This window comes from Archocentrus centrarchus, chromosome 11 (assembly GCF_007364275.1).
Source record: "Archocentrus centrarchus isolate MPI-CPG fArcCen1 chromosome 11, fArcCen1, whole genome shotgun sequence".
Taxonomy (NCBI): Eukaryota; Metazoa; Chordata; class Actinopteri; order Cichliformes; family Cichlidae; genus Archocentrus; species Archocentrus centrarchus.
This window is the reverse complement of record NC_044356.1, coordinates 26,769,093-26,784,579: the sequence shown is the minus strand read 5'-3', so window position 1 is coordinate 26,784,579 and position 15,487 is coordinate 26,769,093. Positions and strand designations below refer to the sequence as shown.

The window sequence follows — 15,487 nt, the reverse complement described above, 5'->3', positions numbered from 1 at the left end:
CACGTGACAGATGTCCTAACCTATGTCTGGTGGTACATATGACATCTCAGATGGCTGCCTGTTTTATCTACAATAAATATGTTCATTTTACAGCCGCGCAATAGGTGAACACAAAAAACCTGTTTTGTCCTTTAATCATTTTTCTTAGTATCCAGTGTGCTGTCCTTATACTGCATTGACATGTTTTAAAGTGTTACCTTTTGTCAAAATAGGCTTTGTAAAACATGACTTTTATGAAGCTGGACTTTATAAAAATCTGTTTCGCAGATCTTCACAATCACAGGGGTGACGTGCTAGATTTCACCACTAGAGGGAGCCACAGATCAAAGATGCTGTAATGCAGCAAGAATCGGAATAAATTAGACAAAATCGAAAACTTTAGTTTTTACTATACAACAACGACTGCCTGCGTGCTGTAAACATATATCTGTGTGGATTGTGGATGAATGCAATTCAAGTCAATTTTATTTATATATTTCAAATATGTAATTTAATTCAATTCCATTTTATACACTTCCAAATTCATTCCTTTCCTTTTCCCACAGTTAATATTCTTTTGTGAAAAATAATGAGGGACATCTGTGATAGCTCAACTTGGTCTGAAGAATGCAGACCAAGTTGGGCTTTTTTAAAAATAATTTTTAATAAATAATTCTCTTAGCACATGCTAATATTATAAAGATATGAACTGCGTATTTAAAAGAGCAGAAGGAAAGATCTCAGTGATGATAAAATGGTGTGGCAGTGACTGTGTTATTGTGAAGAGACTGAAGAGAACAGATCAGCTCATTTTTGTTCCTTCTGCAAGACAAGTGAGCAAGACTTGTAAATGATGGTCTGACTCTTGTGCTAATCATAAAAACTGCCACGCTTCTTTTGTTACCACATACACAAAGTGCGTATGAGCGTAGGCCCTGGAGACATTAAGATTGTTTGGTTTTTTTGGTTTTTTTTTTTTAATTTGCACAATATTATTGCTTTAAAAAAGTTGTACTAAAGGGAATATTCATATTTAAACAATACAACAACAAACAATCACAAAAATATTTCTATTCATAATTTTCAGACTTTTGTATTCATTAATTAAACTTGGACTTAAATCTCATCACTGGTCGGAAAGAATGTTATTTGGATCCGTGTGTGTCAGGTGGAAGAATCAAAATGAATCAGTGAAAACAAAAGAAGGTTGTTGTTTATAAATTTAAGATCAAATTTAAGACTTTTTGTTTTTGTATTTTACAATTTCCAAACTTCTGGGCTCATTTTATCAACAGACTTTGAATCTATTCTTTGTTTCGTTTAGATCCAAATTACACTGAAACCTCAACACCAGAGACGCCTCTGAATCCCAGAATCCCCCAAAATCCAGATCCTCGATTTATGAGTCAAAGAAACTGTGAGATCATCTCTGTTTTGAGTTTAGTGCATTTGTGATGACCTTCTTTACATCAGCAGGTCGGTCCGGGGCCTCTGTGGTCGTTGCCTTCATATCAGTTGCTGCTCTCGCTGCATATTTCTCTCACTGCCTTCATCTGAAACTTAAAGTAAGAGAGAAACAAACACAAACATGTTGTTGCTTCTTGTGCCGTCAGACTGACTCGTTTATTTATTTATTTTTTTAATAGAAGCATCCAGATGATTTATGAGACACAAACAGGTCTAGTGTGCCTTGCTCAAAGGAATGTTGAGTGTTAGAGATTTCTCTTTCCTGGATCTTCAGTCAGGTTGGGGACTCAAACCAGCAGCCACAGTGAGCCACTCGGGCCCAGCAGCACGGAAATCCATCATAAGGTCACTTCTACAAAAGGATGCGAGTCCGATATGAAATCGAACTCTGACCCCAGCTGAAGACTTGAACTTGGTGTCCAGTTTTTTTATAGAGCACATTTTTACACAAAGAATGTTTCAGAAGTTTTACTGTTAATTCCAGCTAATACAAAGATCTAATCTAAATTGTTTACGAAATAAAGCAGGAAATACCTGTTACGAAGGCACGTTTCGGTATCGATTCATTTAATTTAGGGGATGTTTTGGTGACGTTGTAATGCACACTGCCTACCAGCTCGTGGCGGTAAGGCACAAATTTGTTGATTGTCAACCGCCAAAAAAAATTAAAAATCCTCAAGGAAGAAGAAGCCAAAGTTATGACCGGAAGTGAGTTTTTTTCAGTCTCACGCTGTTAAGGAAACCTACAGACACATTAGCTATTTCCTTCTCGAGTCTAAAGGTAAACAGTTGTATATATTACCTGTAAACAGCAGATATCACGTAGGAACAAGTAGCTGTGTGGACTGTCGTTTGTTTCAGTGGGTTCTGCCCGGTATATACGAGCTCACACTGGCTAACTGGTAGTCGTGTAAGCTAATTTAGCTGCTTCTGGCGGCTTGTGCTTGCTAACGTAATGTGAAAGCTAATGGGATAGGGCACCGTAGAAAGGAAAGCAGCTGAACAAGTTACTCGTCACTGTTGGGAGGTGAATAGAGATACATATGAATTTCCAGGCTTGAGTCAAGGTTTCACCAAACTCGCCCAGCGGAGGCTTAGTAAGAAGAGCAGCAGTAAACGTTACTGCAGTACGAAGGACCATAGATAGCGACTGTAACTACACTTTATTTAGCTCGTGATTCGGCTGCTGCTTCTCTGGTTATGTCTCCATACTAACGAACCGTGAAAGAGAAACTTTGGGAGGTTGAAATTTTCATTTTCATTTCTTCACAGCGCAGTAGCAGCTGACGCTTGTCAAGTGTTGCTCAATAAATGCGCCTACGTGCTGTTATAAAATTCCAGCTCGGTGTCCTCTTCAGTGAGCTGAGTATGGCAGGTTTTTATTTTTCTTCTTGTAACAGGTAACGAGAGATGAAAAAACAAGATACGGAAGAGTCTACCACCCAGGCTGGTGAGGATGCTGCGCCTACAGCAGCAGGGACGGAGTCACCTGCAGCCGCAAAGGACAGCTTGGACAGCAACAGCCCCAAAGAGTCTGAGCCACAGACGCCACAGACAGACACGCCGCCACAGGCCCAGGAGCGGGCAGGGGGAGGTAAACTTTGAAGTCATGCCAAACCCAGTGGCCAAAAGGACTACATTTCGTAATAGGAGCATAGTAGGAAGAAATTCCCCACCACCAGAACCTGTCTTTGTGACTATATATATATATATATATATATATATATATATATATATATATATATATTAGTTTTTTTATTTATTTTTGCAAACTGAAAAAAATAATTGAGTAATCAGTTGCTTCTCAGTGGTCCTTTTTCTACTCTGTAGCCTCAGCAAGCTTGTCAATAGCAACACATGTTCCAGTGTTTCAGTTAGTGGTCCACACTCTAACGTCTGCAATCCAAGACAGTGAAGCTGAAGTCCATATGATTATGGGACTAAATCATCTTTGGGGAAGCAGGTGAATGATATTGAGGACCACCAAAGCAGCACTCTGACCCGTGAGCCAGCTGGCAGGGAAAACATGAGACGGTCCTTTGCCAGCTAGTTAGCAGCAACTTAACTTTCAAAATAAGAGTGGCGTTGTTCTCTCAGATAGGAAAAATACTCAAACTAGAAGAGCAGTCAGAGCGCATACCTCACACAACCCAAATTTGCTAATGCTACGCTGTAATAGATGCCACCCAATGTTATTATACTTCAGCAGAAATAATTTTCAGCAGATCTGGAATCCTCCTTTGATCATGAACAAACTTTGCTATATGACAGAACTCATGGTCATGTTGCACCCTAATTTTTTTAGACGATTCTGACTTATCCTCATAAGGTTAATTGCAAATATGCAAATATTGTTCCTATCTTACAATGAAGAATCCTTGTAAAATTCCTGGATCCAGATTGTGATCAGACAGACAGACCAATGGTGTTCAAAAATACAACATCCCTCCACCTATTGCTGCACAAGGTAATAATATACCAAATATAATGAGCAGTCATTAACATACCTGCAGTGGCTCAAGTCAAGTTTTTGTGGGAAACACTGCAGAGAAGCGGCATTAAGCGTATCATCATGAACGCATCAGCTGTGCTTGCAACAGCAAGAACACACCAAACTGCTACAATAAACAGTCCAAAAGGTAGGTGAGAAATTAAAATGAAATGGTTTTCCTGTGTTTATTTTCTTGGTAACAAAACAAGTGATATGCAGCACCGCTAAAGTGGCAATTAGGAAGCAAAAACATTGCCCATGCAGCGATCTGTGGTCAGTGATAACACCAGTCATGGGCCTTCAGATGTGCATTGTGGCAGAGGATGGTGCCAAAAAACACCTCAAACACATGAATCAAGATTCCCATTTATTTTCAAAGGTATTGTAAGACAAGTGTAAAAAAAATACTGTTGCGCTGACAGTCTTGGTGTCTTTGTTACATGAGGATCATTTCTGACATAATCTGTAGGGTGTGAGCTTTATCTTTTTCTCACTGTGATTATCAAATTGTAAAATGTCTCTGTGTTTTGCATTATTATGTATTGGAAAACAAAACTGCATACCAAATCTGACTTCAGTATATTTAGCTTTAGGAGTATTAAAGCAGCTCGAGTCATTTTTTTTTTTTTTTCACCACTGTGTAATTGCAGAACCTCCACTGTCTCAGTGCGACATGGCTGAGGAGCTGAGCAGGCAACTGGAGGACATCCTCAGCACCTACTGTCGGGAAAGCCTTTCAGACGATGCCAGCGCCTTGGCCAATGGCCAGTCACACAGTCCAGAACTCAATGGCCTGACCAATGAAAAGGAAGATGACAAGCCAGAGGAAAGCAAAGTCAATGGTGGTGACAACAGTGTGGGGAAGGAGCAAAAGAAGACTCAAGAGAAGAGAAAAGTGAAGGGTCTGGGTAAGGGGGGGGGGATTCAATCTTAACTCAAGTTCTCTGAAGAGACCCTTTGGCCAGATTTAATAAGTAGGAGAAATTAGCATGATGCTGCACAAGAAAGTGCGACGTAAGTGGAAAGTTTGAGTAACCTGCTAAAACTGCTATTTTCTGACCACAGGCAAAGCCAGTTTCTCTAGTGGAGTGCAGTATTGATCCAGATAAGGGCTGCTTTATTACAGAAAGTCTGCTGTACAAACCTGAAATTTGTTTAGAAGGAGGATATGAAATTACTTGTTGTGGAACCTTAACAACATAACATGAGATTCAGACGTTCTTGTCGCTCACATTTCAGCGGCTCTGTCTGAGTCATGTTATTAGCTGTATTTTGGCAGAGATTTCAGTATGTTAAGCAATAGTTTTCTAACTTCTCTCTAGTATCGAATCTAAGTACATGAATGTTTATTTGTGATGTTGCTCTGTGTGTGTTCATTGCTGAGCTTGTGCTCTTTGCAGTTTTCATTATGTGCTGATCTCTGCTTAGAAATGTGACTAAAAATATGAAAACTGCTCTGCTCACTGTAACAGTAAGTGCTGCCTGTAATTCATCCATTGTATTACAGGATGTAATCCAATGGCGTGCAGAGTAAGGTGTGGGTAAGGTAGTCAGGACTGGTAGTCGCCAGACGGGACCCTGGCACCTGCCTCCACAAGCACCCCTGACACCCGTTTGTCAGCCCTCAAAAGAGGCCACCTGGGGGTGGAGTCGCTTTACAGTAGAGGTGGGTGGGAGTAGGGCCATCCAGCTGGTGGCAAGGCCCAAACTAAAGCTCGAGGCCACTATCATCGGCGAGGCCAAGGCAGTAGACCCACACACTCCCCACGAGTGGACCGTGCAAGAGATCCACAGTAGCAAAGGAGACAACGCGGAGCGCTGCAGGCCCTGCGTGGGCTAGTGGGACGCTTGACAGCCAGCAATGACCCTTCTGCAGGTTCACCTATGAAAACCTTGTTACAACTTTTACTTCCTCTAAATAGACAATTTTGATTGTCTTCTCGGTGCTCCACCAGGGCTGTGACCGACCCCAGCAGGGGTGACCCAAGGACCCCCACTAAACCTTCCAGTCGGTAGTAGCGATAGGTGGTGTGTACAACGGGCAGGGACTTAATCAATGCAAAATTATGATCTACACCTACTGGGAATTCCTTGTACATGGGAAATAATTGCAATCCATCCATAATCCCTATCAGAGTTGGGGTTCAGTGGGTTACCCATGCCTCTCAGCGAAGGCTAGACACACACTGCATGGTGTGTGTGGAGCTTCGGACATCTACGGGCATCACAGACCTGTTACTGCTCAATCCCCTCTACCTGAACTTCACTTGTCCCTCGAAGAAGCTATACTCGGACTGCATGGAGTCGAGCAATTAGTTAGCATGTCGGAGTCTCGTTTGTTATCGGAATTAACCAGACAAATCGCTCCACCAAGTAAGAATGGCCGTGCACCACCACCCACAGAATCGAGAAACAGCTATCAATCTGTCAATCCTTTCCATGTCCGGGCAGGGTGAGGTTTCCGTGTTGAGTCAAATCAAGCTGCAGGCTCCACCCAAAGACTTTGGTTTTCCTAACATTTCCTGGTGGGTCATGGGAATAATGCCATCAGATTGCTAATTGGCATCATATATGGTTACAACTATGACCTATCTGATTGTCTCAGAACCTCCGACTTTCATTCTTGTTTAATGAAAACATTCTTGGCACATGCTTTCGCTTTCATCCGTCCTCCCTTTTTTTCCCCGTCCACGTGGTGCACTATTCAAACAGCAGTGATGCAGAGCAAAAATATGCAGGATTTGATTATACTCACTCATGCACGTGTGCAGTCATATCACTGCTACCACCACAAATATTTGTCCTTGTTTCATGTAGGGAAGGAGATCACACTTCTCATGCAGACTCTAAACACATTGAGCACCCCTGAGGAAAAACTGGCAGGCCTCTGTAAGAAGTATGCTGAACTGGTGAGTAGTTCTTACAAAGTTTGTACCTTCATCTCTGGCTGTAGACTTGTTCTGTATCTTTTGCATGATACCAAATAAGACTTCTGAAAATATTAACATTGACATGTTCATTGCTGTAAAATTTACTGTTTTATTTTTTCTTTCTTCAAAAACGTATCACTGCCACTTTTCTAAAAACTGTCTGAATATAATGCAAAAAAAAAAAAAAAGGAACATCAGCGGTCATTATGTAGAAGCAGGTGGTTTCTCAGTCAATAACTTCTGTAATTTTCAGGAAGCTTTGTAAATAGTATTTACCAGGTAAATTGTTTTCCCTCATTTGGTTTAGTTCAGTGTCTTTGCAGTGGGGTTGTCCTTACACTGCCTCCAACTCCACTGACAAAAACATTATTTTACTTCTATACACAAGTCTGCATTTCTGTCGATGAAGTCTGGTACCTCTGAAAACTGCTTTCATACTGTGCTGTTTCCAGTGACGCAACAAACTTTAAACTGTTTCTCATGCAGTGTGTACCTTTAAACTGTGTTATTATTTATTATTGGGCCAGCGCTGTGTCTCCCTTCATGCTGCAGCAGAAATTTAAGCACGAATTTTATATTGTGATTCATAGTGAGTCAAAGTTTGAGGATTAAAAAAAGAAAGTTTTAACTGAAACTTGAGTGCCTTTTGAGTATGCCTGCACTACGCTCACATTGCAAACACTGTAACGCAACTTTGTCCTGTCATGTATTAGGCCCAAAAAAAAAGCTTATAGGAAAGTAGTATAAATCTTAGTTTGGCAGTGTGACACCTGAAAGCGTGTGTTTTACAGTTGGAAGAGCACCGTAACACCCAGAAGCAGATGAGGGCACTGCAGAAGAAGCAGAACCAGCTGGTCCAGGAGAAAGACAACCTGAGGAACGAACACAGCAAGGCCATCCTGGCACGCAGCAAGCTGGAGAGTCTGTGCAGGGAGCTGCAGAGACACAACCGCACACTCAAGGTACAAAAAGTGGCACCGTCCTGCATGGTTTACATGTATACATGCATAGAGATTCCTTAACTTTAGTCCTCAGTTAGCTGACGACAACATCAAAAGGCACTCATTGTCAATGTCGTGTCTGTGCAGGAGGAAGGAATGCAAAGAACCCGGCTGGAGGAGGAGAAAAGGAAGGAGGTGACTTCTCATTTTCAGGTGACGCTGAACGACATCCAGGCTCAGATGCAGCAGCACGATGAGAGGAATGCCAGCCTCCGACAGGAGAACGCAGAGCTCGCCGAGAAGCTCAAGAAACTGTACGAACAGTACAAACTCCGAGAAGAAGTGAGTAGGCAGTGTTTTCCCTCATCTGCTTGTTTTAGTTGCAGCATGTGAGCTCTCGGAGATTTTAAACTGTGATTTGGATATCATAACTCTTTCTTCTCTGACCTTGTAATTCCACCAGCACATAGAGAAAGTGGTGAAGCACAAAGACCTGCAACAACAGCTGGTGGATGCAAAGCTGCACCAGGCCCAGGAGCTGCTCAAGGAGTCAGAGGAACGCCATGAAAGAGAGAAAGACTTTGTAATTATCCTTTTTTTTTTTCCAAAAATAAATAAACACAGACCAACCATGGGGCTGGATCTATACACAAATGTAACAATCAGTCTGTAACAGTTGTGTTTTCTCCCTCCACAGTTGTTAAAAGAAGCAGTAGAGTCCCAGAGGATGTGTGAGCTGATGAAGCAGCAGGAAGTTCACCTCAAGCAGCAGGTTTCCCATCAGCCTTTAGGTCTCAGATTTTCACCTGAACTTGGGATTGTCTTTAGAATTTAAACAATGATGCTGTTCTTGTTTTTCCCTCCCAGTTATCACTGTACACAGAGAAGTTTGAAGAGTTTCAGACCACATTGTCCAAGAGCAATGAAGTCTTCACCACTTTCAAGCAGGAGATGGAGAAGGTGAGTCGGCTCTGCTAATGGGAAGGTGTAAGAAAAAGAGACAGAAAAGAAGTAAATGCATCTTTGGATATCAGCTACGATAGCAGCCTTGTTTACTTTGTGGTTACAGATGACTAAAAAGATCAAAAAGCTGGAGAAGGAGACGGCCATGTATCGCTCCAGGTGGGAGAGCAGCAATAAGGCTTTGCTGGAGATGGCCGAGGAGGTAAAGCTGCTATTGGTTTCTGCTTATGTTATCATATCCCCTCCTGACACTGCAAACCATGGTGATAGTGGCAAATGTGGCTCAACTAGTAGTACCAGTGTTTAAATATTATTGCATGTTTTTATTTATTTTTTTTTTAGCTGTCTTAAGAGAGAAACTCCATCTGCAGCCAAAATGAAGTGGACATTGCCCTTGCTTTTATTTTGAAAGTTCAGTCGCCGCTAACTGGATACCAAGATGAAGGGCAATCCTTAAACAAACCTGCAGCTGCTTTATTTTAGGATGGCACATAAATAGTGGTTTATGTGCGTCTATTTCGACCTTAACTAGGCTGCAGAACAGAACAGGGATTAATGGTTCTTTTTATGCTTGCCATAGTCACCCTCATGAACAGAGGTGCGCACTAAAAGTGATGCTACAACAGCTGGATTGAGCTGAGCTTTGGTGTCGTTTCACCTTGTCGTGCACCTCTTAATTTTTTTGCAAACTGGCACAGGTGGCCAGGTTGCTGACATGAGTGTGTCTTTACTGCCATTCCAGGGATTTATCAGTGCAGAAGCTCAGAGACTGATTATACAGTGAGAGATGCTGCAACAGCTTGAAAATATGACTTTCTTTAGAAAATGTAAGGAAAAACAAAAATGCTGTTCCAGTGTTGCTCTTTTTTTATGAGTGGTGACAGGTCTGTTTCAGCAAAGGCTGCAGTGAAATCAGCTTAGCTCAAGCAGCAGTTTAAATAGTGATAACATTATTTGCTGCACACACATCTGTTTCCATGGCCCAAGCTTCAGATCACAAATTTTAGTTTGCAACAGTGGAGATGGAGTTCAACCATAGGAGCAGAAACCCAATTTATTGTTACTGCAATATTTATTGTCACATTGTTAGAGCTGTCCGATAAAACAATAAAAATAACGATCGTGCAGAAACTTTACTGGATAGTGATCTAAAACATGGCTGCTATAAAGTCAGAGCTCATTCCATCCATATTTGGCAGAGAGCAGGAAAGACCAATGACAGTGAGAATAGTGCCGTGCTGCACCAATCGTGGTTGGAGTAGAGTTGGAGTCACGTTATGTTAGGTTGACACACACAGTGTAGAAGGAGCAGCCGGCAGCAGCACGTGTTAATCTTTGGGCTGCTACACACCAGTACGTTAGGTGTGTGAGCGAGATAAAAGAGAAAATGACAACATAAAATGATAATGAAAACTCGAGTGACAGCGTTGCTGAACATGACACTCCAACGGACACAACCCGAGGCTCAGAAGACGAGGACATTGTTGAGGAATTCAGGGTTGTGGGCATATTTTGGCTATTAAGTCTGACAAAGACACAGAGCAGCAACACTGCAAACTGTGTCGAAAGCGCGTTTCCACAAAGGCAGCTAACATGACAAGACACGACGCCTGGAAGCACCGTTGAAAACGTCAGATTTAAGCAGCTGATTAAAGTAACTGACCCTTGTTACCAACTCTGTGGCCGTAAACGTGTCTCTCAGACGGCTCTTTCCCAGCTACACAGAGTGCAGAGAGACCGCTGAACAGCTGTGCTCACTACCACATCAACTTGGTGGTCACACAAGTCACACATCTGATCCAAATGAGCCTCACTGCCCACTTCATTATGGGACCTTTGTTCCCTGTGGAGCATGAGCAGATCACAGTTGAGTGAATGTGTCTGTTTTATGTTCTCTTTTGTTTAGTTGAAAGTTTCTTGAATTTGTACTGAGGATATATACAAAATCTTAATTTTTTCTATTTGTGGTATTGTTTCCCAGCATTTTAAAACATTTTGTTTCTATGCAAAAGAAAAAAGTATAGAGGTAATTAAGACCCCCCCCCCCCCCCCCCCCCCCCCCCCCGCCCCCAATCACTCAGACCTGCACAAGTGTATCGTATTATTTATTAATTTCTCTAATTGTGACTGCCCCTCCTGTGCCCACCCTGTACAAAGACATAACCTTGATTTCACCAGCAATTATTAAATCACCCATCAACCAAAAATGGCTTTGAAAGTTCTGTGACTTTGCTGCACAGCAAGATTTGCAGGTTACTCTACTGTGCTTGCACAATGTAGTACAATATTACTGCTTCATTAGTGGCACAATCCCAACAATATCATCGTCTTTGGCTCACCCTTACAGCGCTAAACAAATACTGTGCTTATTCATGTTATTGAAACAGTAAACCCCACAAAAAAGGTCCCACCAAAATACACAAAAAAAAGTGTATCTTTACTGGGACATGAAGCAGATGCATCAGCTCCCACATGATGGAAACTGGAACAGCTTCTGTACGCAGGTGTTATGCTTCCCATTTCAGCTGTTGTAACTAACCTGCAGTGTAGGAGACTGAAGGATAACAAACTCAATACACAGATGGCTTTAAAAAAAAAAAAGCTTGCTGTAATTTGTGTGTGTTTTGTTCACAGAAAGCTGTACGGGACCGTGAGTTTGAGGCACTTCAGGGAAAAGTTCAGCGGCTGGAGAAGCTGCGACGGGCCCTGAAAGTCGAACGTAATGAGCTGAATAAGAAAGTCCAAAGCCTCAGCGGGGACACAGAAGGAGCCCCTACCTCCAACCCAGGGACCGACTCCCCCTCTCCACCGCCTACAGATTCTCTGCTGGAGTCTGGCGCCTGCCCTGCCCCGGACACCACCACCACCACCACCTCCTCATCTTGCTCCCACTCCTGCCACTGTGAGCCACAGCTGGACACAGACACCATGTTGGAAGAGGCAAACACTCAGCCTGTCCAGGCACAGGAATGAAGCAGCACTGCTCACACGTTCTTCAAACCACCCACAGATAAGCCACCAGCCTGTAAGCCACTACTCCTCTGCTGGATGGAGCTCATGTTAAACACTGGGATAGAAGCAAACTGGAAAGTCACACCTTTATGTACGAGGCCAGAATATCAGATCAACATCTGACAGAAGGGTTTACTTGTGTTCTCCCAGAATCCTCTGCACAACAACCTGTTGGTGTAATTACATGCACACTATCACACAGTTACTGAATGTAAAACCCTGTTTTCTACAATAATTAGGTTTTCTTGGATCATTTATTAGCGTTTGTTAAGCATCCCTAGCATGAAACTCTACAGGAAGCAGCTAATTATCCACACAAATTACTTCTATTACAATACGTTCATAAATCACTAAAGTTAAGGATATTCATTATAATTACAAGGTATTTTCTACCTCTGTAATGTCACTGTGTGTTTAAACACTAGCAATGAACAGGAACACAGGATAAAGTATCACCGTAACAACTAAAATACAGCTACGATGTACAAAAATTTTACTTGTGTAGTCATATTAGTACATGTAGATTTGTATATGTACAAATAAAACATTTTTAACAAGGTATATGTAAGGCCCCTATAAATAAATATGATTATCTTCATCACTCAGGTCATTTTATTTCCTGAGATCTGCTGTTGTCCCCTCAACATTATTTAATAATATAAAATTAAAAAAAAAAGATACAAAAGACAGATTTATAACTAATCTGTGGCCTCATTTCTGATCCACTTAAACCGTCGTTTATTATTCAGTTTCTTCGTTTCCAGCTCTAAAGTTTATTTACCCCATTTTTCCCATATTTCTTTCAGTTTCTGACCTCACAGATGTACTGCCATACTCAATATTCTCCTTAAGTGTTTTTCCTGCTTTAAATCACACAGTGAGTTTTCCAGAAACAAGTCTTTTTAATGATGGAGTGGAGTTGTCCAGTTTAGTGACTTGAATTAGATGAGGTGAGACCTAATAAATAACTATCAACTACAGCAGCCACGTATCCAGATGGATAATGACTTTCTTAAAATAAAAAAATAAAGACCCCTGTGGTGCTAGTATGAAGGGAAACTGTCCATAGAAGTCAAAACAGTTTTTTTTCCCTAAACGTGCTTATTAATGCTTTGAAGTTGAGCATGAAACCTATGGCAACTGGCTTTTGGAGCCAGCCCCAAGTGGCCAGCAGAAGAACTGCAGTGTCTGGCACTTGTGTGTTGATATTTTTCAGCCCCAGAGGTTGTTGCCAAATCTTTTCCAGAAATCTGATCTTTTTGACATTAATAAATATTACACCGCTAGCTGTGAAGAGAGTAATTTAGCTGACACCCCAAAAAGACATGTTCTCCCCCCTCTGCAGAGTCATTATTTAAACCAGTGACAGGAAACTGTGCTGATGCAAGTGTCTGTAATAATCTTACCATTAGTGTGCATGTACTTCCACGGACCGCCTCTTTGTTGAGCTGTTTTCTTCCACCCCTGGGTCCAATCTGCCTGGCAACAATGGCAGCATTGCTGCCTGGGATGACACAAGCCAAACTGCTTTATGGTGTAAGGAGTGAGAGGCTGAATGATTTTCATGTGTGTGCGCCTGCCCGGTCAGTCTGCTTCAGTTTGCACGTTGGCCGTCAGTGTTTTGGAGTTTGTTCTAAAAAAAAAAAAAAAAAAAAAAAAAACCCACTTGATGTGTTTGTTTCACACAAAGTCTTAACAGCAGTATGAAACATGTTTAGAAGGTTCCATTCATAAAAACAACCAGCTAATATAGATTATATAATTAATGAAGGGATATATCATTTTAACTTTAAAACTTAAGATCATTAATCATTTTCTTGAATTTTTAGGCCTCAAATGTGTGTTTCCTTGTTTGAATGACACTCAGAGCAGTGTTTGGTTTTTGTAGGGCTGCACTGATGTTTAAAATAACAATTTGGCAGTTGAATATATTTGAGTTCATTGTGTGTTATTTATTTAGCCTGTAGTGCTGTGGAAACAAAGAACTTCATTCTAAAAAAATAGCGGACCAGTTTTAAACTCACTTCAACTGTTTTTGAACATTAAGGCAGCACAACATTAACGCAACAACAGATAAATATCAGCTGTCTGCATTGTTAGAAAATGAATCTCTGTTATTGAAATGTAATAGAGAAGTCTGACAGAGCACACTGTACTCATTATTAAATTAGAGCATTTATAAAGATGTTAGTTTTATGGCTTCAGTTGCTTTTGGCAGATTATTTTTGGGTTTGTCACTCTGCAATAATGACCTCTTTAAACTCGTGTGTGTGTGTGTGTGTGTGTGTGTGTAAGTGAGAGAGAGTGTGAGAGAGCGTGTGAGAGAGCTAGAAGTACTTTGTAATCCAGTTTTTTCCTGTTGAATGTTCGAAGACTTCTATGCAACGCTCGTGTCTTGGCTTTATTCTGTGGCAGTCTGAACTGACAAGCACTCAGCTGAGAATGTATTTCCATTCATTATATCCACTGTCCTGCATGGATGTACTGTATAACACATGACATATCTCACAGAGGAACACACACATATGTATACGTTTTTCCTTTTGGCCCGTATTTGTTGAGCTGCACCTGATTGTTTAGACATTGGCTGTAATGTTGTGCATCTCTTTGATGCTCTTGAACGGTGCACCGACTGAGCCCATGTGAATACAGGTAGACCGCCTCTTAATGGACTTCTGAAATGTTGTTTTGCTATTGAAAATGTGTCTTCTGACATTCGTCTGTACTACTTAATATGTAGCACTGGGAACAGAGTGACGACTCATTTTCGTCTGATACATAAATGGCAAACCTCATTTCTTCCATTGTCCCATAGGACAGATTCATTCCTGTCCCACAGTGGACCCGGAGCTTCATAAACCATGAGAAGGAACCAAAGATGTTTCTTTTTGTTGTCTTTTGCAGTACTTTTCTCTGGCCCTGTATATTTTGTTTCTTGTTAAATAAAAGAACTAACTTACTTTCGCCTGACTTTGACCTTGTAGACTCTGTTATACATTTCCTGTCCCAAAGCAAGCTTTTACTTTTACTTTTTTTAGGAAATTAATTAGTTGGATCTGTAAATATCTGGACATAATGTTTTTTTGTTGTACATTTTATATTTTATTTTGGGGGGCTCTGTACACCCAACACAGTGGATTTTTAAGTCAAATAACTGAAACACAATTGAAGTGCAGACTTTCAGCTTTAGGTCAAGGTTTTACATCAATTTTGCATGAACTGTTCAGGAGTTAGAGACATTTTTAAATATTGCTCCTCGTTTTCAGAGGCTCAGATGTAATTTGGCTTTCATGTCTTTTGGTGTTGCTCAGTTGGCCAGTGCCTTCCTGCTTTTGAAGAATGCACCAGATTGATGATTGGGCTCTCATAAACTTTTTTTGCTCTGTTTTTTTTTTTTTTTTTACTTTTTTTATTTCAACATAATTATTACCTCCTTTGCTTGCATCAACATCTCATTGGTCCTCATAGTGAGTTGATTTTATGATATATATATATATTATATAGATAATATAATTTATAGATTTTTTTATGTTGTGTACATGAAATAAAGCAGGAAAATACAAAGAAATTTATACATATGGAAAAAAAGGTAAAATGGTAATTCATACTGTTATGGATAGCAGTATATAGTATGGGTGAAAATGAATGCAGTCAGATTGAAGGGCAAAATATCAATAGTATTCCCAGAAATACTTAGGATCAAC

The 15,487-nt window shown here is 40.9% G+C and overlaps 1 protein-coding gene across 3 annotated transcripts; it reads left to right on the top strand.

Moving 5' to 3' along the window:
- Positions 1-2,059: 2,059 nt before the first annotated feature.
- txlna (taxilin alpha) lies at positions 2,060-14,743 on the top strand. Of its 3 annotated transcripts, none has more exons than XM_030741006.1 (11): positions 2,060-2,154; positions 2,847-3,040; positions 4,588-4,845; positions 6,755-6,846; positions 7,659-7,829; positions 7,956-8,150; positions 8,272-8,391; positions 8,506-8,580; positions 8,676-8,768; positions 8,878-8,973; positions 11,406-14,743. In XM_030741006.1, the coding sequence occupies exons 2-11, from the start codon at positions 2,857-2,859 to the stop codon at positions 11,742-11,744; spliced, it is 1,623 nt and encodes a 540-aa protein (XP_030596866.1). In that variant the 5' UTR covers positions 2,060-2,154; positions 2,847-2,856; the 3' UTR covers positions 11,745-14,743. The 3 variants fall into 3 exon arrangements, with proteins under 3 accessions (XP_030596866.1, XP_030596864.1, XP_030596867.1); XM_030741004.1 differs by having other exon boundaries at positions 2,116-2,227; XM_030741007.1 differs by lacking the exon at positions 2,060-2,154 and adding an exon at positions 2,362-2,473.
- The last annotated feature ends 744 nt before the right edge of the window (positions 14,744-15,487 follow it).

Excerpts from the sequence above, each read along its gene's own strand:
- txlna (XM_030741006.1), top strand. The coding sequence starts at position 2,857 with ATGAAAAAACAAGATACGGAAGAGTCTACCACCCAGGCTGGTGAGGAT. Across the intron at positions 8,392-8,505 it reads ATGAAAGAGAGAAAGACTTT|TTGTTAAAAGAAGCAGTAGA; the intron begins GTAATTATCCTT and ends CTCCCTCCACAG. Across the intron at positions 8,974-11,405 it reads TGCTGGAGATGGCCGAGGAG|AAAGCTGTACGGGACCGTGA; the intron begins GTAAAGCTGCTA and ends TTTTGTTCACAG.